The following is a 27,487-nucleotide window of genomic DNA, read 5'->3' as shown; positions in this document are numbered from 1 at the left end:
ATGGTTGGCATAACTATAATTTGACGATTAAGCCACCTGTATAAGCCTGTGGCTGGAATCGCAATAGCTGAAAGCAACAAACTACATTATTACTTGGCATTCAGCATGTTCCCAGGCAAGATACAGCACCAGACTGAGGCTAGTAGAAATATTAGTACCAAAGAAAATGGGGTGAAATTATTCTGGCACCTGCTATAGAATATCTACTAAATTGTTTTGTTTTGTCTTACTGTCATCAATACTGATCCTATTGCTTGTACAAAATGCATTCGTTCTTTCTTTCTGTTTCATAAAAATAAGTAAAAACATGGTGCTTCCCTGCCTACTTAATTCAGAGATGGCTTCTGAATTATGAGTTGGTTGCCCACCCATGATTTAACAAAATAGAGGCTGAAATTCTAGTATTTGTAGGACTTGTCTGATTAAAGTTAAAGCTGGATTTACCAAGTTCACTAACTTAACATCTGTTCAAATTCACAAATAACCCAACAGAATTGCCTAATTCTCTCCCTCCTCTCTTGCTCTTTTTCCTGCTTTGTTTGGATAATCATGCAAACATTCACAGATGAAGTGTGCCAGTAAACAGTAACATCTGAGCAGTGATTTCTGACAAAGGCCATCTGGAAGACTATTATGGGAAAGCCTCATTGCCTGTTAGACAAAGCTATGGGACAGCCAAGTGGATGCAATAATGATAGCCAAGGGTGAAGCATTGGTCCACAGACATGTCCTGCATGTCGTCTGTCACACATCAATGAGATTGCCACATGACAAAAATATGAGTTAGCATGCCAGGGGATTCTAACCTGGGTAAATAATTTGAGTATGATTACTACCATATTTATTCCCCACTTCCATTCTTCCTACTTGGGTCTTTACCAAAGAGATCTAAGAAGAGTTATGTTTCACTCAAGCACTCAAAACAAGCTCTCAAGCACAAATATTATTTTTCTCCTACCCTGCTGTCAAGCCACAGTTAAAATCACTCTGTTTCATCATGTGTATGGGAAGTTATGTTTACCATAAAATCAGCCATTGACTAAGAAAACCCTTTTAAGCACTATTATTTACTCTATTATAATGTCTGGGAAAAAGGAGGAAAAATTTTTCCAAACCACAGATCCCAAACCTTGGTATGGATTTTAACAAATTCCTCCCCAAATGCTTCCCATTATAGTGAACAACTCTTTTTCTTTTAATCAAAATGACTTTAGTTTATGAATGTTATCATCCATATATTAACCATTTATTCAAATTAAAGAATAATTTAGAACCACAATAAACTCTGCTATCTGTAAAGAGGTTTGAAATGTTCCTGCTGCATGAGAAACAAATGCATTTTGGTTCTTCAGATGAGAGGGACCACGCTGTCCTTGACTATACCATGTGCAAATTCTACATATTGTGGGGTCAACATATTTGAAAGGAAGTAGGTTGAGAAAGATTGCCTCAAACCCACAGCCCATAAGCTACCTACATCCTCCAGTTCACTTTCCATGGTCTGCAACAATAATTTGTAGACTGTGAGGACCCTGGGTCAGGGAATGTACAAGAACGAGGATCGGCCTCAGCATACAGCCAGACTGCATCATTGGTGCTCTAAGGCCTCTCGTGCTAAGCAGTACTGCCCTCTGGGAATCCCCACCCACTCCTGCTGTTCCTGGGCTGTCCAGACAGTGACCACAGGGAGATGAGGCTTGGCCAGAGAAGTTGACTCTGGCCACCCTGCTATGAGGGAGACTCTATTAGGCATGGAGTGAAAAAGGCAACAAGAAAGCAAGATTTCTCTGCTAGATGGAGGAAGGACTCTTTCAAGCAAGGAAAGAGAAGGGAGTACAAGTGAGAAAAAGAAAGAAGGAAGGGACAATCTGTCTGCTCAACAAAGACAGAGAAGAAAAAGAAAAGCAGAATTTAGGAAGCTCTTAGTGTAATGGGTTTCCTAGATTATATCATCCATGATATCATCTTGAAAAAACATTACATATCAACCAGTAAAACCAAGTATTATGTGTTTTAGTTAATGAAAAATACTGACAGCCAAGTGGCCATAATGGAACGGCTCTGTTTCACAAGTACTGTAACTCTGTTTTGTAATGAAGCTTTTTAAAATTTAATACATTTAAAGGCATACTGTGAGATTCTTCATTTTTAACTCACTAGAGATTTTTGTATCAATGTAGAAAAGGGCTTCAGTGGTATAGACCGTGGTCTAATGAACTACTCCTCACCTGGCATTTGTGACAATCTGAGTGCCCTTGAAGGATGAAGAGGTTACAAATAATGAAATAAACAAATAAAAATAAGAAGAGGAATAAAGCACCAAGAAGGAGAAACTCTTCTAGTGTTACCCATACATCATTTACCCCAATACCATATTTTATGTATCTTGAGTGGAACTTATCCTGATTTACCAGTCCCACCAGGCTGCCACCATAGTACTGTTTCTTGAGTGGCCTCTTTCAAAACTTTTCTTTATACAGAACATTTCAACAGAGCCTTTCACATCAAAAACATGGATGTGGAAGGCAATGTTCACAGAACATCAAGAACTTCTTGTTACAGGCTATTTTCCATCCAATTTTTTCTGAAGAAAAAAGAGTGGTATTGGAACCTATCCTTAGGCATTTGGTTTTGTTTTTGAAGTAACAGCTGGTAGCTACCAATCCATAATGGTTTTGGGAAACTGCGAGACTGCCTGTAAAGTATGAGTACAGCTGAGGAGAAATCCCAAGGAGGAAACAATGTTTGTAATTCCCTTAGCTGTATATTATTGGCAAGGAATAATTAAAAATTAGCACCTGGGATAATGACTCCCCAGACATGAGAAGAGACTAAAGAGTAATCTAATCAAATAGCAGCAGAGGAAAACAATATTCTTCAGAGCTTATTTTGGCACACAATGTACTCCCAGCAAAAGTAGAAGGAGCCATCCCTGATGCCTCATCACAAGTCTTTCTAGAGGAAGAAGAACAAAGTCACTGTCTTAGCTTCAGATCTGAAGTGGAACCACCACTGTGGTGTCTATACCAATTTATGGATTAGGGTTATGTGGGTAGCCAGTCATGATAGCTTATTCAGTGAACCATGGCTTAGCAGGTGTGAACCCAGTTTTGCCTATACAATAATGATGGTTCCAGCCTTCATTATAGGCAGGGAAGCTATAAGCCTGACATGTTCTATACAAGTAGGGACTTGGATTATAGCAAGAAGGATAAAATTAGAGCAGAAAGCATACCCTGTCCTATTCAGTCTATTACGTTACTTAAAGGGAACAGTCCAGAAACACTTTTGTAAAAGTTTACCTGGTACAAAATACTTATTCGCTGTAGACCAATCAAATTCTAAATGGAATCCCAGAAGTACAGCTTTCACAGTAACAAGAATTACTAAATAAATGACAGAGATGGTACCTGCAATGGGGAAAAAGAAAAAAAAACTGTATCCAGACACATTTAAACTAATGCATGGCAGAAAAATTGTTCTTTAATCTCTATGAGACTTAAAACAGGACATTATAATCCAGTGTCTCTTTTTTATATTCTTCTTGTAAACCAACTTTAAGAATAACTGACTGAGATGAAGTTACTTGACATCATATTCAATAATGGCATATTGGAAGGCAGGACAAAAGTTAGTGGGAGCACATAAGACTTTTTACAGAATTGTGAGATTAAAATCATTATTATAGTTGATCCCACAATAGTTATCTGAAAGAAAAATTAATCAAGGTTTCAGGTTTTGGGAATTAAAAGTTCTAGATAAAGTAACAAAAAATGCAGATGTGCTTTTAAATATGGACATTTTCATGAAAAAATAATGAATTGGGAGTGCTGAAAACTGCCTTTATAGTATTGCAGTCAATCTGCAACATTAAGCAAGCATGTTTTGCATATCCATTTTCATAAACATAATCAGAAGCTCAAGGACAAACAGCAGATTGCATTACTGCCTTGCTTTACAATAATATTGCAAAACAATATTGCTTGACAACATGTAATTTCATCTTACCTATTACTTTCTTATATGTGTGGGGGTGAATATACATGCATATACAGAGAGAGAAAAAAGGAATATTTGAAAAACAGGAAACAAATCTAGCAAAAATATAAACTCCCATGGATTTCTAAGCCTTCACAGCCTTGTTTTAATCCTTTACTATTTTAAGTAATATCTCCAATAGAAAAAGAGGAAGAAATAAGGACAATCCAAAAAATTTGAAACTTCTCAATTATGGCAAAGGTAGACAATTTGTTCTTTCTTCCTTGGCTAAACTACACAAGAAGTAGCAGATTCCCAACTGGGTTCCTGCTGTCTCTTTTTAAAGCTTAAAAAACCCGCAATTAGGTATATCAACTAGCAAAAGTTAACCATTATGAGGGATTGTTAACCATTATAAATTTCTGGATGAAATTGCTTTCCAGTTGCTGGAGAAAAAAAAGAGAGGAGCAAATATTGTCTTTTCCTATATAGTGGGAATATTGGCATTATAAGAAAGAAGTGTTTTCCAGTGGAAAGAGAGGTTCAAGAACTAAAGCAAAGTAAGAAACCTTCTCCAACAGTTGCTGCTCCAAATTAATTCAAAGCTTGTTCCCTCCCTTGCCATGGCAAGTTTTAAATTTCATGAGATGCTGGAAAATCGAAGCACGGTCTTTTGTATAGTGTGGCCTCCAACTAATAAAAAATTTAGAAGCCCAGCACAATCTGAAACAAATGATTAAGTCAAGATATCTAAGAAGAATCTATTTTGCATAATTTTTTAATTATTACTACGTACCTAAAATGTTGAATTTGGCAAAGAAAGATGGAGACTTAAAATTCAACAGCAGAAGAATGATGGTCAAATAAAATGGGACAGTTTTGGATTTGTCCCACCACTTTTCAAATTCCTCAAATCCAGCAGCACTGGTAGAAGGAAATTCAAAAGTTTCATTTCCTGGTACTTTGTGGCTAGCATCACTTGGACATATTACTATAAAATTAGAAAGGAAACAAAACAATTGTTTAGTTTAAGGAAAGCATTTGTGCTTGGGCGTGGGGGTGATGAGGAAGTACGTGTTGGTAATCAAAGCTTAAACATTAAATTAACCTCTTCATAAGAGCATAAGCAGTGCCCTGCTGGATAAGGCCCCTGGCCCATTTAGTTCAGCAGCCTATTCTCACAGTGGCCAACCAGCTGCACAAGGAAGCCCACTAGTCTCCCAACAGATGGCCTTCAGAGCAGTCTCATTGCCACCAAGGCTAACAGACATTGATCCCCACGACAAATGATCCTTCATGTCTAAAGCAACACAATAACCTGAGAATAAACTAATATGTGGACTCTAATCCATAGAAGAAAGTCAATTTGGTGTAATGGTCAAGGCACCAGCTAGAAACCAGGAGACCGTGAGTTCTAGTCCTGCCTTAGACACAAAGGCAGCTGGATGACCTTGAGCCATTCACTTGCTTTCTTCGCCCTACGAAGAAGGCAATGCCAAACCACTTCTGAAATCTTGAAAAGAAAACCGCAGGGATTAGTCCAGGCATTTGCCAGGAGACAACGCTGACTTGAAGCCACCAAAAAACAAAACAAAACAAAACAAAACAAAACAAAACATAGAAACTGTTTCTGCAAAGGTTATGCTTCTCTAAACATAAGCTCCATTCTGCTCACCTGCACACATATCTCTTGCAGATAAGAACTGCAGATTGGGAATGAGCCATCCTTGGCTTGGTGTCCTTCAGGTATCTTAAACTCTAGCTGCCATCATCTCCAGACAGCATGACCAAAGGCCTTGGGCTATGCTGCCCAGAGTGCTGGGAGTTGCAGTCCAGTAATTCTGAAGCACCTCTGGACAATTACCCCTATCCTTCATCATGCAAACTGCCCTTTCCATGCTGCTATCGGGTGAATGCTCACTATGCCTCTGCCAGAGAAAGATGGGCTGTGCGATCCATAGAGCACTGCACTCCTTTAATATTTCACTTGCCACAGCTCTGTACCTTCATACTCTCTTCCCCATTCACCATTTTTTGCAATGAACAAGTGAAAAAGGATCAAGACAGCTTCCAAAGCATTACATTTCTCCAGTGTACTAACAGGACAGGCTGTCTCTAGGCACACCTGCTGTCCCTCAAAATGGCTGTTCTTATCTCACTCAAAATATTTCGGCAGGTTGGGCAGTGCTGTAATTCCCAATGAAATCACCACTAGGTTTGCAGCTCAACTCACTCAGACCTTTGAATACTGATTAGTATTTTTAAATTGGTTGACTTATCACTTCCTGCACAGAAACTCTTTTTGGGAAGTTTATGCTTCCTGAGCCCCCCCAGAATTACTGGGGTTGCTTATGAGAAGGTGATCCTCTTTTCCTTTTGTCACAAGTCTTCAAAACCTACATAGGAAACTGCTACTTGGTCAAAATTAGCCACACAGCAAAGTATGTGTCCAGCCAGAGGTACAATGTACCACTGAACACATCCTTGGTTGCACAGCAAATGTAAAATGTATGCACAGCATCAGGAAGGCATCTGACCTGGAATTAGAATGAGAGCAATTACCACAATCCACAAATACACTCGGCAGGAAAGAAACTGCTACCAGTTCGCCATCTGTAATGTACACAATTCCTTTTAATTCTTTGTTTTGCAAGACTCCTAGTGTCTTATATTTTCCTCTTCCCCTTACTCCCAAACTGGTCTCCTTCTAGAGCACTGCCTCAGTTTTAGCTTACTGAAACTAGTCCAAATTCTGCAAAGATGCCACACATGCTGCAAAGTAAACTTTTAAATCATTATTAGGAGCCAAGGGTACAGTCTACCAAACTGCAGGTTTCTAAGTGGTACACAAGCAGCATGTAGTCATATAAGGTTGGATATTAGCCCTGCATCTCAGCTGCCAGCAAATTCCAATATCGATTTACTTATTTTTGATTTTTCATAGCCCATTCAACTTGGAAGACTCTTAGGTGGGCTACAAGAAGTTCAAATTATAAATGCATTGGTAGATACATATGGGTATATTGTGTTCACATCCCAGCATCCTCTCTCTTTAACTACAGATTTCTGGGTTATAGATAACAATTTACACAAAGGGGATGATAAAACCATTTAAGCAACAGATCCAGACAAACAGAACTCTGGAAGGGAAGGTGCTTTCTGATAATATTTTTAAGATATTAATACTCAGAAATAAGGGTTTAGAGTACTATCTATTCCTTTTATTCATTACATTTGCCCTCATTTTATAAAACAATTTCCCCTTCGTGGTATTTTCCAAATGTGGACTTTGACTCTATTTATGCTGGTCTATGACCGTAATAAAGATTTAGTTTGATTTGACTCTCATAATTCCCAGCCACCATGGGAGTTGTCTGGACGAAAGCAGAAGGTTAGGAAAGGCCCAGCTAATATATTCAAAAAGTCTCATGTTGGAGATGCCTCGGTTAGATCTAGGAGAAAGAGCAAGATCACACAGGCTGTAATAAGTGCTTTCTATGGCAGAAGACTACCATTTTGAGAATCTGGTGTAAGATGTCATTAGTAGTTAACAGCCATGATTTATACAGAAAGCATGAGCTAATTATGACATTCATAGACATTTCCCAGTGCAAATATTTTCATCCCACGCTGGCTTTCATCTAGTTGGCTACAATGCCCTGAAGCACAAATGTCTGTACAGAACAGAAGGATGCAAAAGAATCATCAGCATTATTTTTGCTAGTTTGTTTGTTCCCTGCTATCCATATAACTGTAGCATTTGAGAGAAAATTAATAGCATTTCTGAAATTTACATGGAGTTATGGTGAAAACTGAATTCTTCCCTTTGGTTTGATGCAAAGTATAGCTAACACAGTTTAGAAGGGTATCATGTAATAACAAATATTGACATCAGGGGGTCTTTTAAAATAAGCTTTTAAAATTAAGATATTTCTGTTGTGGAATGATATTCCCTCTGTTCCCTAAACATTTTCTTAAATTCAATTTTTCCTCAAGATACACCCTTTTGGTTTAATTATTTGCAACTTTTAAAACTTAGCCTTTTCCCTTGATAAACATATTTAGTCAATTTTAAATTTCATGGAAAGATATTGGCTGAGGTTACAGGTAGTACTAATCCAGGGTAGGCAACTTTTTCAATATAGGGGCATACTACTTCGTTCTGTTCTAAGACCTTTGAAGAGGTTAAAAAATGAGATTGTGCTATCATCAGAATGGGGAAGGCCAACATTTTTGGACCCCTTTTGTTCTCTTTCATCTTGCAGTCTAGAAAAGCTATGGGCTTTGTGATAAATTTTATGCCTTAAAATTTGCAGAAGTTTAAGGCACCACTGTAATTCTCAATTTTTCACCCAAGCAAAAGAAGGATTCCTTATTTAAGGAAAGGCTGTGTTAGGCTGTGTTTAAAACTCTCCACCTGGAAAGGCAGAAGGTCTAAAAGAGTTTATACATGCACTAGTACCAGCAGTAAGGAACATCTATCTGAAATGTACTGCTTGAGGATATGAATCAACAAACACTGTGTGACCTTCACTTATTATCCATCTGAAAGCAACACAATATCATTTTATTGATTTATTTTTCAGGGATTCTTTTTACCAAGCTTATTCCTCCCTTCCAAGGTTGAGTCTATGAGGACTGCAAGCTTGCAAAGTCTACAAATTACTTCCCATCCCAACTGCCCAAAATGGTGAAAAGGGATATATTTATTGAGAATTTTGACACTTAAGGTAAAGGAGACTTCAATGTACTTGGAGCAGAAGAAACATTTTTTCCAGTTGCCTTACCTCTATTGCTTCCATTTGTACCAGGAACAATTTCTGTTACATTAATATCATGAATATAATCTAAAAAAAAAAAAGGACACAATGTAGCTATATTCCAAAAAAAGTATGTTTTAGAACATTCATAATAAGTGCTGAAAGCAATATAAAGAGATTAATGCAACTTCTGAGGAAAACTGGAACTCCTTTTCATGAAATGTCCATTTTTTAATCTAGCTTCAGGAGAGAAACAAGATACATGTATAAAGACTATGTTGAATCAACAGGTCCAGGACAGACTTGAAAGAACAGGTTAGAGATAGATCGTTTTGGAGAAAATCTATCTATGTCAGTGTTGTCCAAACTTGGCCACTTTAAGATGAGTGGACTTCAACTCCCAGAATTCCCCAGCCAGCATGGCTGGCTGGAGAATTCTGGGAATTGAAGTCCACTCATCTTAAAGTGGCCAAGTTTGGACAACACTGATCTATGTGGTCGCCAGAAGTCGAAAGTGACTTGATGGTACATAATCAATCAGTTCAGTCTATGATATCTTAACCTCCGCTGAAAGGAGGATTTTTGAAATATGGCTAATTTGAATATTTTCTCATGGAACCTTAAAGGCACAGGATTAATAATGAAGTGCAAGGGAATTAGTCAAACTATAAAGGAGGATGAGCCAGGTATCTTGTTGCTTTAGGGAACACATAAAAAAAGAAATTGTGTTAAAATTCCCCTACCCTTTCCCATGGAGAATAGTTTTTAAGTAATGGTACCTATGAGGCCAGAGGATTAGCAGTTTGGATTGCAGATTCCCTGGGTTTTAGGGCTACTCATTCAATTAGAGATATTGAAGGTAGATTTGGGTCTATAAAATCCTATCTAATTATAGGATTAATATATATTGTCCCAATGGCAATCAATTGGAATTTATACAATCAGTATTGCAAAAGCTATCCTCGTTAGGATCTGAAAATGTCATTATTGGGGAGACTGACAAATTTCCAAGTGAACAGGGGAATTGTGGTGATAAATTTGAAAACATCCTGGACTATACCATCCTGGTTGATATGTAACAATATAAACATCCATGAGAGAGATTACAAATGTTATTTAAATGCATATAAATGCTATTCAAGAATTGATATAATTTTCTGTTCTACAACAGGGGCTTGCAAACTTTTTCAGGCTATGAACCTGATTTTTTTTTAGATCAATGCTAAAAAAAATTTTTTTCCAGGAACCCCTGATCTAGAAGGGTGGAGCCCCTATCCTTTCTGCTGTACCTTAATGACTAAAAGGGAAAAAAAAAAACCCTCTCTCTGCACAAAACTAAGCTTTAGACCCCTGCAGACTTTTTTTTCCCTTAGTCCTGCAGAATCCATTAAAGTCCTTATGGATACCTAGGGGTGCATGGAACCCAATTTGAAAAACCTCATTCTAGAACATGGTCTAATGGCATTTTATCAGCTGAAATTAGATTCATTTTAATTTCTGACCATGCACCCATTTGGGGTTACTCAAAAGGAGACAGATCTCCTGGAAGATAAATGTCTTGGAAATTAATTCCATCTCTTTCCTCTTAAACAGTGAAAAAAATAGGGAAAAAGTCCCAGAGTTACAGTACTTTGAATTAAATGGAAGAGATGCTCTGAGGGGCATAGTTGTGGGATACTGTGATACACTAGAGCAGGGTTCCCAAAGTGGACAATATTGACCTCCAAGGATCGATGGGACTGTCCAGGGTTGATGTTGTTATTTATAGTACTATTAGTTAAAGTAGTATTTATTAAATTATTTTCATATAATAAATGTTTGGGGGTCAATGAACAATCTGAAACTTCATGAAGGGGTCTATAAACTGAAGAGTTTGGGGACCCCAGCATTAGAGGAATAATGCTCTGTGAAAATAGCTACAAAAAGAAAATTTAAAAGATGAAAGGAAAATTTTAATGCAAGAGATAACCTACTTACAAAACTTACATTAAAAAACAGAAGTGTTAAAAGTCATGACAAACTGGATTCTAAAAGAACAGAACCACACAGCTTGGATATGGATGAAACAGTATCTGATCTACAATCTCTTAATCAAACATTTTAGAAAATTAGTGACAAAAATTCCAAATTAGTTGAGAACAAGTTTTAAAAAAGCATCACTAGAAACATATTTCTCAAATTAAATCTTCAGATGGGAAATTCATATATGATTGCAGAAGAATAATGGAAAGCTTTAAACCTATATAAAACAAAGTCATGGAATCCTTTAGAAATTAAGAACTATCTTAATAAAATAAATATAAAGAAACTCTCAGAAGAGTGTATGAATTCTGGTAATAAACCAGTAACAGAGGTAGAAGTTAAAATGGCTACTGAGAACATAAAAACAGGAAAATCCCTCAAACAGATGGATTTACAGAATTATTTTACAAGAAATTAGAAAATGTTATTTTGCCATGTTTGCATCTTGCTTAATTAATGCTATTGGTCTATGTGAGTCATACGATCTAAATTACAACATTCTGTTAGAAGAAAGGACAAACTTTTTGAATTGGTTGAAAGTGATATGGAAACCAGATATAAAAGTATCTTCACTGATTATCCAACTGGCCCAGAAAACCACTGAAACTGACTTTGGCCAAAATTAGAGAAAACTCAATTGAAGTATTTTACAGGTGACATTCAATGCCAAAGAAACTTAACATGGTAAATTATAGCATAAACTTTATGTGTTTGGAGAAAAAAAATGTATAAGGAAAAGGTTCATAGTATCATATGTATGGTCTTGTAAAGTTGTTCAGCATTTTTGGACTGATTTTTTAAAATTAAAATAGGACAGATCACTAATATAATTGCTCAGGTGTTATATCAGATTTTACATTGGTCTATTTTTAAAAAAATAATACAAATGATGCCTTGAAACATAGAAAGTTGATATGCTCTTATTGGCTGCAGCCAGAAAGGTAGTAGCAAGATCCTGGAAAAAGGAGAGAATGTGAGTATTTCCATATGATGGCAAATATACTGGAAAATCGGTTAAATGGAAAAGTTAGCCAATAAAACAGAATATGATTTTTACTTCACTGGTTTCAACAAATGTGTAACAAAGGCATAATGATTATCTAGCAGCCTGGAACTGGCTAGTAGGCAATCTAATTAAATAAGGTTGTAATTTCTGTTTCTGCATACAGTATACTCCATGGCATTGTTAATACATTTAAATAAAGTGTGGGAGGGAACCCCATCCATGGAAAAGAGAAAAAAAGGTCCACATCATTATGCGATTTAGCCTGGTCTACCTTTTCACACTGCAGTGCATTGTATTGCCATCTGCTGGATAAACTGCTTAAATAAGAAAATATGTCTCATTCAAATTTAGTGTTATCCACTTGACAGCAGCAGTTATTTCTAACTGTGGCAGGCTTACTGCAACCAACTGGGACTTGCTTCCAAGTAAATGTGTTTCAGATTAGTGCAATAGGTCAGAAAACCTAACAACTGTTGATAAGAAAGACAAAAAAGTCTGGATAGTGGACATTGCAATACCTGCAGACAGCAGAACAGAAGAGAAAGAACTTGAGAAATCACAAAATACAAAGACCTGCAAAGACTTAGAAATAGAACAACTGTGGCAAAAGAAAGCAAAGATAGTACCAATAGTAATAGGCACTTGGGTGCAATCCCAAAACATCTTGGAGTACCACTTGAAGACCATCGGCACTGACAAAATCATCAGTCAATTGCAAAAGGCAGCTTTACTCGGAACAGCTTACATCCTGCGACAATACCTTTAACACCATCGAACACCAACATCTGCCTATCCCAGGTCTTTGGGAAGAACTTGATAGGTGGATAAAAATGCCAAATCCAGTCTAAATATCTGGCTGACTGTGTGACCAACAATAATAATACACTTGGATGGTGAAACATCAAGTAATTCCAGGGCTGTAGGCTAAACTGGGAAATAAAGACAATGTCCTAGAAAAATAAATAAGCTGCATGGGTGTGCCATGCAATCACTGGGAGCTAAGTTCAACTTGGAGTCTTTTCCTTTTCCTGTCCTATGTAAAGTGGACTAGCCATTGACAATCACACTGAATGAACAAGTGTGTAGGAAATACTTGCTACTGCTAACGCCCAGCATTTTCCCTTTACTGCTGCCTCTGCTTGTTAGAACAGCCAAGCGAACTAGCAGTGGATCACCTGTTTAGACTCCATCCTGATTCCAAATTGCATTTAAATTTTTGGCAATTTAAGCAAAGCAGAGGCTGGGTTACTTAACCCTTGCTCAATTGTTTTATTTTTTACTAGGCTGCTATACTTTAGTTAGGGACTGTATTTTTTCACTGATATTATGGTATAATTCAGAAATTGATTTCAGTGAATCTGTTAACATGCTTCTCCTTTATTTCTTATTACAATGCTTTATTTTGACATTTGATTTTAATATTAACTATTTTGGGCATAGAGCCCACTTTGAAAAAGTGGCATAAATGCAGATTTAAATTAAGACCATAATCCAGTGGTTCTTTGGGAAGTATTTTGGGTGCTACAAAGTTTAGCAGTTTTTCATTTCTAAGACAACAAGGACCACATTCAGAACTTCAAATGTGAGACTCTTACTCCACCAACAAAGTTGATCTAATGGAAGTATTGGTTAAAAGGAGACATTTTAGAAGTATGTCAAAGGCAGGACAGCAGTCGCTTAGAATCCATTAGATCTACTGTTCTCTCAACATGGTAGTGGAATGTGGGGATAGGAAAGAATTCTAGCTCTGGAGTCTGCATATATATTTTCTCTCACATTGGAGCTAATGGGAAAAAAACAGTGAAGAAAAACAGTGTCCATAGAAGAAAGAGCTCCTTCAGAATCTCTTCTGTTATGGCTATCATTCTTATATTAGAAGAACTTTCATATTTTCTAAAACTGCTTGAGCATATGCATGGAAAATAAATATGTATTTATTTAAATTATTTATATGCTATAAATGTAAAGACACTGAAGATTTTTTGAACTAATGTAATCCTAAGGGCCCTCTTATATCTATTTATTAACGAGGAATACCGTGCCCCATCTGAAAGCAATTAACAGAAAAATGTGCACTTACTATAAATACACTTTCCAGTGTTGAAAAGGAAATTGGACATGAGTACCCAGTAAACCACCATGGCTCCAACAAGTGACACCAATGAAAATAAAAGGCTAGACCACTGACCAAAAGATCCAAAATAATATTTACAAACATCTGGGAATTCCCAAGTTGAGGTATCTACTGAAGCTGAAAAGAAGAAAAATAAGAGAATAGGTGATATCCATCAACAAAGACATAACGCCAAGACACAGTAATTTAATGCTATGCTAATTATTTTAAGGTCTTCTAAGACACATCTAAACACTCTAAACACCAAGTTGAGTTAATGCTAGCATTACAAAGAAAGTCTGATTCCCAGTATGCTGATAAAAGACTTAAAAAAAAAGGGATGGTGCTATTATTGCAATTATTTGTATAAATTAAAGATTTATACACACACTGAAAGAAATTGCACTTGGATACTTTTTGAGATGCCTTCAGGCAGTCTGAACCAGCCTTCTGCAACAAACTGGTTACAGATTAAATTATAAACCCCATTACATACACATACAAGTAGGCTTGAACAGCAAATGACTTGAATAGCACCTATAGGTAGACTAGATTATTTAATATCTGGGGTGGTTTTCAAGCCATTCTACTAAAAAAATCAAATATTAAATTGAAGATCTTATTCCCACAAAATTCTAGTACTACCGACAAAACTAAGCAGAATTCTTGATACAGATTTCTCTGCCAATGTAACACAGAAACCTAACAGGAAAATATGGGAGTTTAAGCAGAATGAAGGGTGGATCTGCACAGACCCAGTAGTTTCACATATTTTTCTATACACCCCATTGTGTTCATTGGATCTTAATGATTACCTGATATGCTCAGAGGTTAACAGAGGGTTCCAAGAACAAGGAGCTTGTGCATGCAGGAACCACTGCAAGGTATTCAAAATGGGCCAAAATGGAGAAGAGGTCTTGCTAGTGTCTTACTATGGACCTCCTTCAATTTTGGTAGAATCCAGCAAGCATCAGCACAGCTGTATTCACTACAGAACTGAGTGTAATTTTTGACAATGCCTGCTGAATAATACTGTCCAAACCAACCTTCCCTAATCTGGAGTTCTCCAGATGCATTGAACTCCTCCTAAAATTATATCGGGTTACCAGTCAACTATTGTAACCTAACCAATCTGTCAGCACCATCCTGGCTAGTTTAGATCACACCAGAAAAATTAAGCAGATGGCTCTCAACTCTACAACTGTACACAGGAGGCCAAAGTTAAGACTTGGAGTTGTAGATCCTACCAGGTTCCCAATAGCTGTCAAATTATATCATCTGATAAAATCAGAAACATTTAGGAGTTGCTCAGTAAGAAGTTCAGGAACATCTCCCTTCTTGCAAGACAACTGTGTTCATTGCTACTTCCTCTTTAATATGTCATCCTAGGAAAGCCCTGTGTGTTCTAGAGTACACAGACTGAAAAGTTAATGTAGCACAAGAAGGTGGTCCTATGATAAATAAACTGCACATCTCTGATTCATGTTCTAAAGTGCATCAGTCTCTATAGCAGGCCCACACATACTTAATGAAACATATACTTACTTATCATTGGCCTGGATTTCACAACTCTGTAGCAACAATATAGAGTCAATATGCCCATCAGCAGAATAATACAGATTCCGGTAGTAAATCCAGCCTGTTTGGAAATTAAACATTTAACTAAATGCTTACGCAAATTGTGCTGTTAATACAAACTGTTGTGTAAGATTTAGCAGGCAAAATTTGTCCTAATACAGAGACACAAAATAGTGTTACCTGTTTGATACCCCAGGGAATACTTAATATAGATGTACCCATCATTGTATTCCAGATCATGAATCTAAGGGTGAACACAAAGAACAATCATAAGCAAATCTGCATTATATTTGAGGCCAATTCAAGTATTTAGAATATATTTCAGAATAGAATATTTAGATAAACAAATGCAAACAAAACACTTGACATACATTGTTATTATACTGGAGTTTTTTCCAGAACCACCAACATAACCATCAATTTTGCAAGCAGTTCCCGAAGGACTATACACATAGATTTCTTCTTGAGCAGGAAGAACATGATCAGGTGCCACCTAACAAAAGAGGGAAGCCCAAAGCATTAGTACAGACTAAATCTTTAACATTTCGGTATTGTTTGCATTGCTTTGCTTCACAAGTCTAGATATGGGAAATTTGGTTACAGTTATTCTGACAATTTTCAGACCCAGCGCTACTCCTTTTGACCCATGAGAAGTATTCAGTCCTGGCTCAGATAAAATCCTGCTTTTTTCTTTTGTTTAACGTAGGAACTGGTCTGCTAACGTTAACCAGCTTTACTTTAAAAGGGTTTGCCCTGCCTTGAAATCTGCTTCTGAAACACTGCTACTAATGAAATGTGAAATTATTTTAGGATCGCCTCTAGTAGTTATATGGCATTTGAGAAATACGCAGATCCTCATGCATCTGATTTATTGTATAACCCAATTTTTTTTGACAAAAGCAATCAGACATATTTCATTTTCCTTTCCAGATATACAAATTGATAAAAAAATAAACGTTGAAAGGATAGTTCTCAAGAGGAAAATCAATCAGATTATGTCTGACAGAATATTGCTGCTAGAGATTAAGTGATCTAGAGAAGACCCCAAGGCTGTCACAGCTTTTCTATCAGATATTCGGCAACAGTTTATCTTTCATTTACCAGAGCTCTATCAGAAGGCGAAGTGAGCCTGTTGTAGTAGTGAATCCGCTTGTTCATTGCTGAAGCTTCGTCTGTTACTCTTGGTATATCATTGTTCACGCTAAAAATATTTTTTGGTTCTATGTGGAATGGCCTAAAAGAAAAACAAAAACTTGAATGCTCTCTAAGTCAGAATTAATAAGCGGCCAGACTGTCACTGATAATAGCAACAAATTGCTATTTATTTCTGAAAAGGATTTTTATGCATTTATATATTTACAGTGACAAGCACATACAGTTATTATAGTTTATTAGCTTTTTAAAAAGAAGCATATTCTTAGCTACTTCAAGCACATCAGTTTTAATTATAATGTGAGGAAAATAAATGTTTAGCTGAATGGTGCCAGTTGGGTCAAACTGAAACATAAAGGAATTTGCAAACAGCCTTGAAGCTAGTTTAACATCTCGTTCACACTAGCTTGTCAATCTTATCAGAACATTCCCATAGCAACCAAGGCATCTGTCTTGAAGGAGGATGTGTTCTTCCTGGCATTTGGCTGAATTGCCCCCTCCTTTGTTTCTTCTCAGTAAGACGATTGTTTTCTTTGTAAATAGTAGATAGCAGAAGGGCAGGAAGTAACTCGAGACCTTATTACTTATGAATATGTATGCCTGCATCATCACATGAATATGTATACTTACATCATTTCCTTTTTTTCTGAAATGTATAAATATCAGTGCATCCTTTTGTTTGCAAGGGTGTCTCTCACTATCCTTTTGATGGGGTGGTCCCCTCCGGTACATACTGTTTATTTAATAAATAGTGCAGGGAGCCTTGATTATTTGTTAGGGTCCTGCATTTTGATTCCACAATAAAAGTGCATAGAAAATAATTTTAGAAGATTCAGAGGCTTTCTTTGCAAGATTTCTCATGTATAGCTGTCAGGCAAGACACACTGCCTTTTCTTCATGATCTTGAAACCCAATAGCCCCATTGCAAAATTTAATGAGGATTTCTGCAAAGAGATGCATTACACTGTTCAGGATCTACTGCCATAATTGTATTGACACAATGCACTGAACCACAAACTAGACCAGTGTTTCTTAACCTTGGCATCTTGAAGATGCATGGACTTCAACTCCCAGAATTCCCTAGCCAGCAAGTTGGCTGGGGAATTCTGGGAGTTGAAGTCCACACATCTTCAAGCTGCCAAGTTTGAAAGAATCCAAACTAGGCAGTTATATTAATGGATTCCAAATGGTTAGATTATGGGTTAGTGTACTGTGTGAACCCAGAAAATTCAGTTATTTGGGTCAGATAACCATTAGCAAAGGAGCCATACAAACCAAGCTGAAGAGCAAAGTTGGACTCTATACTTCCATATTTTAGGCAGTCTAATTAAAAAGAAGTAGCAGCCTCAGTTGCTCTGGATTATTTGTGTGAAACTACACACCATAATTATGAACAGTGTAATCTATTATGACAGGACAAGAGCAAAATAAAAATGACACACTTATGTTGGCCACAGAACATATAGTTCAGTGTCTCTCCAGCTGACCATATACCAATAAAGTTACCCCTGGAACCACAAATTATATACATAAATAGTCTGTGTTTGAGGAAATGGAAGAATCTGTGTTAGAATTTGAACAGGATGGATTAAATGTCATTCCAGAAATATTTTCTTAAAATTCTTCCAAAATAAGATTTTGGAATCTTATCCCGCAGCCTTATACCATTTGCCTCATGGCACATTCTCCCGAAGTAGAGAACGCAAGAACAACCATGCCCAAAATGATGTCAGCTGGGATGCAGATTTCCTAGAAGTCTGCCAACTCCACTCTACTATCAAGATTTTTATGTTTGTCTTCTGTAGTGTTTTAGAGATGATTCACATCTATTAGTTTTCTAACTTCATTAATTACAGCTGAAGCATTAAGGGATGTCAAAGACCTCCTAGTGATGTTTGGCCTGCAAAAAGTTGTTTTGCGCATTTACAAGTCATCCTCTGATGCTGTAGCAATGATTCAGGAAATACACATACGCAAACTTGCACTTAACCCGGGTACCCAATAGGGTTCAGGGCTTCATCTGCCCTGGATTTCCATAACTTTCCTATTGCTAAGAACTGAGTAAGTTTTCAAGAAACCCATCTTTCTCATATATGCAGAAAATAAGGTTACTTTGTCAAACAAAAACATGTATAATTAATTTGTAAGAGAGACTGCTGACTTCCTTAAACTTAAGCAATAATTTCGGATAGAAAGTCTATGGGAACTGCAGTCTCAATTTTTTTAAGAGGCACCATTCTGAGGAAAGCAGCAGATCTGTGGTGTTTCTGCTACAATTACTGTGATATGAAAAACCATACTTTAGTCAATGCATCAGCTGAATTCTCACACTGTGCTAAGCCACCAGTTGTTTAATATTGTGTTGTTGAATAATCCATAATTGGCTGTGATCACACATTGTGCAAAGCTATATACCAGTTACACATTGCAGTATCTGGTTTCACACAATAATGTTAATCCCAAGCAAATAATCCAATTTCAGCTATGCTCATACACTATGCTAAGCCATGCACTGCTTAATTGTGGTTTATTGAATAACCAGAAAGGGTGGGTTCACATAATACACTAGCCCATAAATCACAGTTTGGAGACTACAGTGGCTGGCTTCATATAATACATTCAGCCCAAACCAAACCTACCACATTATGGCTTAGAATATTGCACGAACGCTTATTGAGACATCAACCCAGACATCATCAATTTTAGGATACGGCTGAAAATTCCAGAGATCTATGGATAGGTTATGATTGTTTTTCTCTGTCTCTGAGCAATCTTCACATATGTAGACTTATCCTCCTTTTTTACATTCCAGATAAGCCCTGTTAATGAATATACTGTATTTCTGCACAGGGTTCACCTACTCTCTACACTTGCTCTGCCTTTATGCAAGAATAAGTAGTATACTGTACTATGGAAAAATGTAGGAAAGTACACATTTAGAAACATAGTAACAACTCTCTTCCATTCTTAAGAAGTTCTCCTCTCTATATAATGATTACAAAAATATAGGTATCTTTTCCAATTTGGCCATCAAGACCTTTGTCACTTACATCAGAAGCCGACATCAGATATATTCACCCAACATGTTAAGCTATAGTTTCCTTAATTGTTGTTTACTGAATAAGTCACAATGGACTAAGTTCATACACTATGCTAAACTATAAAGACATGGTTTACTAAATAAATTGGCTGGGTTCACATACTGTTCTAATGTACAAGCAAGCAAATCACATCATGATATACTGTGCCATGTAAACTTAATTTAAGATATTATGACCTGATATACAAATGTAAACATTTTACCCCCTGCATTCTCATTTGTCACAAAATGAGATTTTGTGCATTAAAAGGCACAGTATAAGGAAGAAGGTGTAAGGTGATTAGAGCCTTATATAGATTAATATGAAGCCTTAAACCACTAGATCATTGAACAAATCAATCCAGAGTTCTCACTCGACGCACAAATGATCAAACTCAAATTATCCTACTTCGGACATGTAATGATCCAGCTCTCTGGAGAAGGCTCTAATGCTGGGAAAGGTGGAAGGAAAGAGAAGAAGAGGATGACCAGCAGCAAGGTGGATGGACTTGATTACAATGGCGATAAATGCACGACTGGGAGACTTGAAAGAACAGGTTAGCGATAGATCATCATGGAGAAAATCTATCCAGGTGGTCGCTAGAAGTAAAAAATGACTTGATGGCACATAATCATAAGGAAGAGGGAAGTTGGCAGTTCCAATAATTTTTTAAAATATAATTAGGGTTTCCACAGATTTTAAAAAAATCTTAGATTTTTAACAATCATATAGAAAGTCATGAGATCAGATGTTATAAATATCAAGTTGTAAAATGTAGTTTTACTCCAAGTACCTCAGATATTAAGTGGAGATACTAAACAAGATTTTATTTTTCCTGCTTTCCCCTCCAGTAATCATACTACATTTTACATTTAAGAATTAGAGGCTTCTTTTTATTTATTTATTCAATTTATATAGCTGCCCATCTCACATATGTAACTCTGCACTGAGATGGACCGTGACAAATTTGAAATATAAATAAATAAACTCTAGGCAACTTACAATAAAATAAATAAATATAAAAAATAAAACATAGCAGCCGGTTATCATCCAAACAACTATCAACATAGCCAGGGGATGGCTATTTGTAATTTTATGACAACACATAACCTATGAATAAGCCATGCTCCAGACAGTAATTCTGTAATTCCACACAACTAACTATATTTAAATATAGTTACTGAAAGCAGGATCTTTTTTTTCAAACTAGGCTGCTCTTCTATAGAATGCTGGCAGTCCAACACACTTTGCACTCAGTGCATGGTTTCATTAAGCTATAATGTGGTTTGTTTGGTTTATGGCTTAGCTGTTAGACGAAGTCAGCCACTGTGGTTAGCAAACTTTATGGGTAAGCATTACATATAAACTCAGCTATTGGCTGTGTTTGCATAATATACTAAGTAATACATCTCAGTTACAATGGCAAAAAGCTATTTTGAACCCCCTTCCTGCATACTACTTTTTAATCAAGATGTTAGGTTTACCATGTTATATGAACTTTAAATAGCCACCATCTTAGATTCTTTTAATATAGATGCTATATCTTAGGATTGTGGTAGGGTATAGTATCTGGGTTAAATGGATGAAGGTGGTGGCTGTTTGCTGTGTCAATGACATAAGAAGCCCAACTTACATTTAACCTCAAAGATCACAGTCGGCCTTACAATAAACCATTATTAAAACCCTGGTTCAGGTTGAACAGAAACCCAGCCACTCACCGAATATGCACATTACAATAGACTAAAACACGGTTGGCAGTGTAACCCCAGAAAATTAGCTACTAGGGGACAAATGATGCAAACCCAAGTGTGGTTTTTTTGTGTGAAGTCAGGCAATTAGAGCTAATTTAGTAAACTAGTCACTATTTGAAAGTTGGGTTGGAAACAAGCATTAATGGCTGTGTTTGTATTCTACTTTCAGTCATCCAGCAAATACCTTGATATAACAGATAGTTGCTATGCTATATACAGTATCACTATATACTTAAATTAAGATCTAATGAAGCAGGAACATAAACTGAAATAAACAGCATTAAAATGAAGATTTTATGCAACCAGATTTTTTTTTTAAAAAGCTGAATACTTCTAACAAAAAAAAAATCCAACAACTATCCATATTATTACTGAAATGTATAATTATATATTTCTGCTTACCTTTTGCCCTTCAGGTCTTCTGGGTTAAACTGAATATTAAGGACTCCGAGATCATTTTCATCACTTCCCACAGGAATTAGAAATGGAGTAGCATCTTCCTCCATTAGAGAAGAATGATTTTGTATCTACTATGTTAATTTAACTTTAAAAAATGAAATAGATATATTGTTAGAAGGAGTTGTCTTTTCATTTCTATAAAGTGTCCTCATATAATGAAAAAAAAATTATAGAAGAAATGAAATTCTCCCTGAAAACACACATTTATGTGGGACTTTAATAAAAGGGGGCTCTTTCCCCAACTGTATACTCTGAAAAGACTGGTCTTTCTTTTTATTGTAAGTTTTATTAGAGATGCAGAGTATAGCTGAATTCTAGCACAGAGAAAACTTGACTGATATTTTAGTTGCAACTTTTTTTAAAAAAAGGGCTAAGCTAGTTGGGTTCACAAATCATGTTAATTTCATATAACATTGGGTGAGTTTGTACAACCCACTAAGCCATAATGACTGGATTCACAGCACATATTAAAATGAAACCAAGCTAACCATCTTATAATTTAACATGAAGTGCAAATCTGCTGCACACTTGAATACGGAATGAAGAGGCAATCATATTACCTTTCTTACTCACGGATTAAGATATAGCCTGGCTGGGTTAACAGCAGTGTTTTTCAAGCCTGGTAACTTTAAGATGTGTTGACTTCAACTCCCAGAATTCCCTTGCCAGCCATGGCTGGCTGGGGAATTCTGGGAGTTGAAGCCCACCCATCTTAAAGTTGCAAAGTTCGAAAAACATTGGTTTACAGCAACCCTAAGCCATAAGTCTGTCTATAGCAAAAGCAGTTTGAACATTCCCACCCCCCCCATGTCTAAGTGATTCCTCAGCAAAGCTGTTAAGCCATTTTTTTACATCAATAGAGTTCAGGAATCACAAAGTATAGGGAGGCAAGAACTTCTGGAAATGGGGAAATTATCACCCACAAATTCAGCAGAATTGTTGTGTTTCCAAAAACCCAGATTAGCTTTACTCTGTTTTCAAATAAATCATTGGGGGGGGGGAATCAACTCTCCAAACCAGTTAACATCATGTGATTGTACAGGTCTGCATCTGGTTCCAAAATGGCAAAGAATCTTGTCTACAAGCTGCAGAGATACATTAGAGAAATATCCTTGAAAACCTCTAGTGCTATTGGCCATATATGCATATTTATTACTGATGTTGTACAAGCCACTCTGATAACGCTTTTGTTAGACTAGCAGGGAAGTGGTTTGCATAAATATATAGATGCATTCTTACACAAGAATTCCATGAGTTCTGCAGTACTTTAAGCATTCAGTGGGAGAAATGTGTCTCTATAGCTCAAGTGGTGGGAAATCAAACTCTTGTTGCTTTTTAATGAGAAATTATTATGATACTTACTATTAAAAGAGAGTCTAAATATAAACAGCAGCTTTTAAAAGAGAAGTGGAAGACTGTAAATAGACATCCACATTCCAGAACAGAGGCAGCACAGCATATTTTAACTGGAATAAAGAACAATAACAAATCAGTTGATTAAAGTAAGAGGAAAAAGGAAGTGACAGAAAGTCAAAAGATAAGTATGCAAATGCTGAAGCTGACCCAGTCTCAGGAAAAGTTATCCTGACTCCATTAAGGACTTTTTTAAACTGGAGAAATAATATGCATGCTTATATGACATCACCTACAAATATTATTTTATTGCACTTTTTTTTAAAAAAAAGAAGGAACATGACAATCTTGTATGTGTATATAGATGTATGTATAATGGGATTTGCAGATAAGTGTGTTTAAGATTTCAGACTAAAGGAAATCTGTATGGCCTGGGATTTTTTGTATCCCTAGATACGAGTTGGAAAGTCAAAGATTGTAATTATATCTCCAGGGAGTTTGTTCCTGAAACAGTCCTCTGTCAACAATAATATAAATAATAATGTAGTATTCTATTACTTAAAAACGTTAAGCAAAACCAAGGCCAGAATTTTAGTTTCAAAATTTTCAAATTCAGTTGTTTCAAATAAGGGAGAAATAGGGTTACCAGATCTGGGCTGGAAAAAGCTGGATAGCTGCCAGAGTTGAAGTTTTCTATATCCTTTTGCTGCCACCTATAGGTCTTCTGAATTTTTGCAATCAAAATCTAGCACTGTAACCCTAAGAAAAATTACTGCTTGTTATTACACATGTGTATAAGCAGTTTGAATAAATGATAGAGGACCTCTTTTTTTCCTGTACAAAACTACATTTGGGACTTCCTAAATCAGATGTGGCCAAACTGTTGGTCCTTCAGGATGAGTGGCACACAACCTTTATGTGAACTTATCTGACCATTCAGGGCTAGGTTTAATGTAACAAGAAACACATATGCATCTTTCCACTACTGCTTCTTGCACATTTCCTAAAATCTATACCAGATGAAGCAGAAACCTTTTGCAGCAAATTTGCTGGGTGGAAGAGGTTAGTTGATACATCAGGGAAAGATGCCTGATGAAGATACAACTTTTAAACACAGATATTTTTTTCGTCCCTATCGCAGTACACAGGCATGGAAAGGTATCATCAGAGATCAGAAAAAAAGTTCTCTGAAACTTGGGATCATACTGATGGACAGCAAAGAAAACCTGCTCAGTTGACTACTGTTCCAAATCATGTATTAACGCAGGTTGGAGGCTATTTTTACAGGAAGTTTCCGCTTTTGCTTGGAGCACTTTCAAGCATGATGATCCCAGAATTATCAGTCTGTTTTATTTAAACTAACCTTCAAGCTGCTGAAGCCATACAAGTCTGCTACCTGAGGAAAATCCCCCTTCCGGTCACCCTACCATTTTTTTGCCTTGGCCCTTTATTTATGTCCAAAGTTCCTATAAATAGTAACTGGGAATTCCAACATTCTAAGAAAAGCTAAGAAAGCTTTATATATTTGCCATTAGGAAAATCTGTACTGGGATGCTGGTCCCATCTCAACACTTTGTTTTGTACAATGTTCTCTCCAGGGGGATACTTCTAGATCATGGTTGGCTGGGGAATTCTGGGAGTGGCAGTCCACACATCTTCCAGTTGCCAAGTTTGAGAAACACTGGTCTAAATCAACTTTACTTCAACTCATCTGAAGGCCACCAAGAACGCTTAGGCGTTCTTCTGCCCAGAGAGCAGATACTTCAAGCAGCAGCGTGGCTAGTGAGTAGTGCTGTGGCTTACAATACAGTCCATACAAACTTAGGCCATGTTTGTTTTCTCTCAAAACGATGCCTTGGTACCCCTGCACCAGCGATACCTAGCACTAACTCCGTTCCTATCGATACGGGTGGGAGGGATGGGTCAGCAGACCCGTCACCAGCAGGCCCTGGGACTTGACCAAGTTTCCGCACTTGTCTGTTTTGTTCTAGCAAAAGCATTAAAGGTTACAGAAATAGCACATCTCCTCCAGAATTTATGTATAGGGACTGCTACTGTAGAAAATAAACTGGTTATGTGCTATCCAATCGTTTTCAACTCCGAGCGACCACATGGATAGATGTTCTCCATGGAAACGGGCGCCCAATCACCCATCATATTATGCCACCCTTAAAACTACTGCTGAGCACAATGCAACAAGACTATTCTTAAAGATTCACTTATGAATTCTAAGCCGGAGAATTGAACCCAGAGCGAACCAGTTTCTTGTAGCCACCCCGTTTAAAAGCTCTTAATTTGGGGCTACGTCCTACCTATGCAGTTCAATATTCTTTTTCATAATGAGGTAAAAGAAATCAACTTCAACGAAAGGTACGACGCAGTGACACCCAAAGCAGTTGAATCTCCCGATGCAATGCAGATTTTCTATCTGGAAGTGCTTTTTTTTTTTTTTTTTTACCGAGTCTGGAGTTTCGACGCTGCCTCGCTCCGGCGTCTCCCCGCCAAAGAGCAAAAACAGGAAGGAGTATTGCTGTTCTAAGCACAACGGGTCCCACGCCCGGTCTCCGTCCTTATCAGCACTTTCGGCCCAGAGTTGAACAAATCCTCCACAATTCCGAAGGAAAACATGGGACTGCACCATAGAGGTAAAAACTAGAGTGGCTCACTCTGCCTCTATGGAGTTAAGTGGTAGCCATAGAGATAGAAATAGTAGACAGCCCGTGACATTTCATTATAGGCAGTTAGTGAAATGAAAGAAGAGTTGATTCTGTGTGAGTTAACGGACATTAAGTATCTCAGTCACTGATAGTTAGCTTTGAAGGAAGAGTTTTAAGGGGATGCCCAACACCGACTTGATGGCACATAATCAAAAACCTGTTCATTTAATAACATTGGATTTAGTGACTGGGGTTTTTAATGTGTAAATCTTTCTGGCTGGGGGATGATTTCAGAATTAAACATACTGGGCTGTTATTTAGACACCATCTAGATCAGTGTTTCTCAACCGCAGCCGCTTTAAGCTGGGTGGACTTCAACTCCCAGAATTCCCCAGCCAGCATGAATTAGAATTCTGGGAGTTGAAGTCCACCCAGCTTAAAGCGGCTGCGGTTGAGAAACACTGATCTAGAGGTATGGGGTTGGGGGGGGGAATGACAAAAGTGCATCACAACATTGTGACACAAGACCTATCTACGTAAGCAGCAGAACTGGCGTCACAACATGACACATCTTTCCTTGTTTTGACAAAACCTCCAGATTTTCCAGATGCCTCTGGTGTCATTGACTTATACCTGCCTCTTGATTACATTTCAACCTATCCCTGGTGATAATCTGCACAACTTTCAGTGATATCCTTAATCCTTTTCCTCCAGCTTGAATAGTTTTGGTTCCATTTCCATTAATCTTGTCAAGCATATTCATTTTTTTCTAATCCATCACCCACTCACACACACAAAGTATGTGACGGTCTGCCTGCTGATCTTCACAAGGGAGCAATCATCTTTATATGGTATAGGACTGACTGGTTCTTCTTATATTCTACAGTGCTATTAGTAACACTTCAAGATCCATTCCTCACAGTCTCAATGTTCAGCCTTCACATTACATTACCAGTAGAAAGAACATTGCTTTAATTATTCTGATCTGTTATCAATAAAAATATTACTTGAAGATGCTACAAGGTTTTTATTTTGGATGTAACAGACCTATCAGATCTGTATATCCTATGTCTTTGTTTTGTATCACAAGATATAACAATCCCAATACTGTAATGCATACTGAGAAATATTGCATTAGGGATCTCTATGCATGGCATTATATTTTATCAATATAGATCTGGGAGATGACAGTTTGTAAAAACCTTTAGCATAGATTTGCAAGAGCCTATCAGCTTCAACCCCAGCTGAGTATGTATCATATGATTGCTTCCTCCCCCAGTTATCTCTGACAATGGGGTGGGGGTGGGTGCTTTCAAATCGGTCTTGACTCCTGGCAACTGCCTGGACAAGTCCCTGCAATTTTCTTGGCAAGATTTCGGAAGTGGTTTGCCCTTGCCTCCTTCCTAGGGCTGAGAGAGAGTGACTGGCCCAAGGTCAGCCAGCTGGCTTCGTGCCTAAGATAGGACTAGAATTCACAATCTCCCAATTTCTAGCCTGATCTCTTAACCACTACACCAAACTGGTTCTAAAAAATGTGTATGTGCCTTCCAAGCAGTGTTGACTCTGGTGACTGCCTGG

General features: G+C 37.2%; 1 protein-coding gene across 3 annotated transcripts in view; it reads right to left on the bottom strand.

The window, feature by feature from the left end:
• Positions 1-25,905, bottom strand: part of SLC38A9 (solute carrier family 38 member 9) — a 57,622-nt gene extending 31,717 nt beyond the window's left edge. Inside the window, exons 1-11 of one of the 3 annotated variants that reach the window (XM_088152641.1) lie at positions 25,711-25,905; positions 23,262-23,365; positions 21,843-21,984; positions 16,559-16,691; positions 15,829-15,950; positions 15,638-15,701; positions 15,425-15,518; positions 13,847-14,017; positions 8,766-8,825; positions 4,775-4,969; positions 3,303-3,410 (exon numbers count right to left, since the gene is read on the bottom strand). In XM_088152641.1, coding sequence (XP_088008767.1) covers positions 3,303-3,410; positions 4,775-4,969; positions 8,766-8,825; positions 13,847-14,017; positions 15,425-15,518; positions 15,638-15,701; positions 15,829-15,950; positions 16,559-16,691; positions 21,843-21,946 — 1,051 coding nt within the window. In that variant the 5' untranslated portion in view covers positions 21,947-21,984; positions 23,262-23,365; positions 25,711-25,905. The other 2 variants (XM_025171284.2, XM_088152640.1) reach the window with 2 other exon arrangements.
• Between the last annotated feature and the right edge of the window lie 1,582 nt (positions 25,906-27,487).

Source organism: Python bivittatus, unplaced genomic scaffold (genome assembly GCF_059951505.1).
Source record: "Python bivittatus isolate LINGU-HERP-01145 unplaced genomic scaffold, Pbiv_v1 ctg000570_np1212, whole genome shotgun sequence".
Classification (NCBI taxonomy): domain Eukaryota; kingdom Metazoa; phylum Chordata; class Lepidosauria; order Squamata; family Pythonidae; genus Python; species Python bivittatus.
Note: the sequence above shows the minus strand (reverse complement) of the source record. Positions and strands in the feature narration are given on the sequence as shown.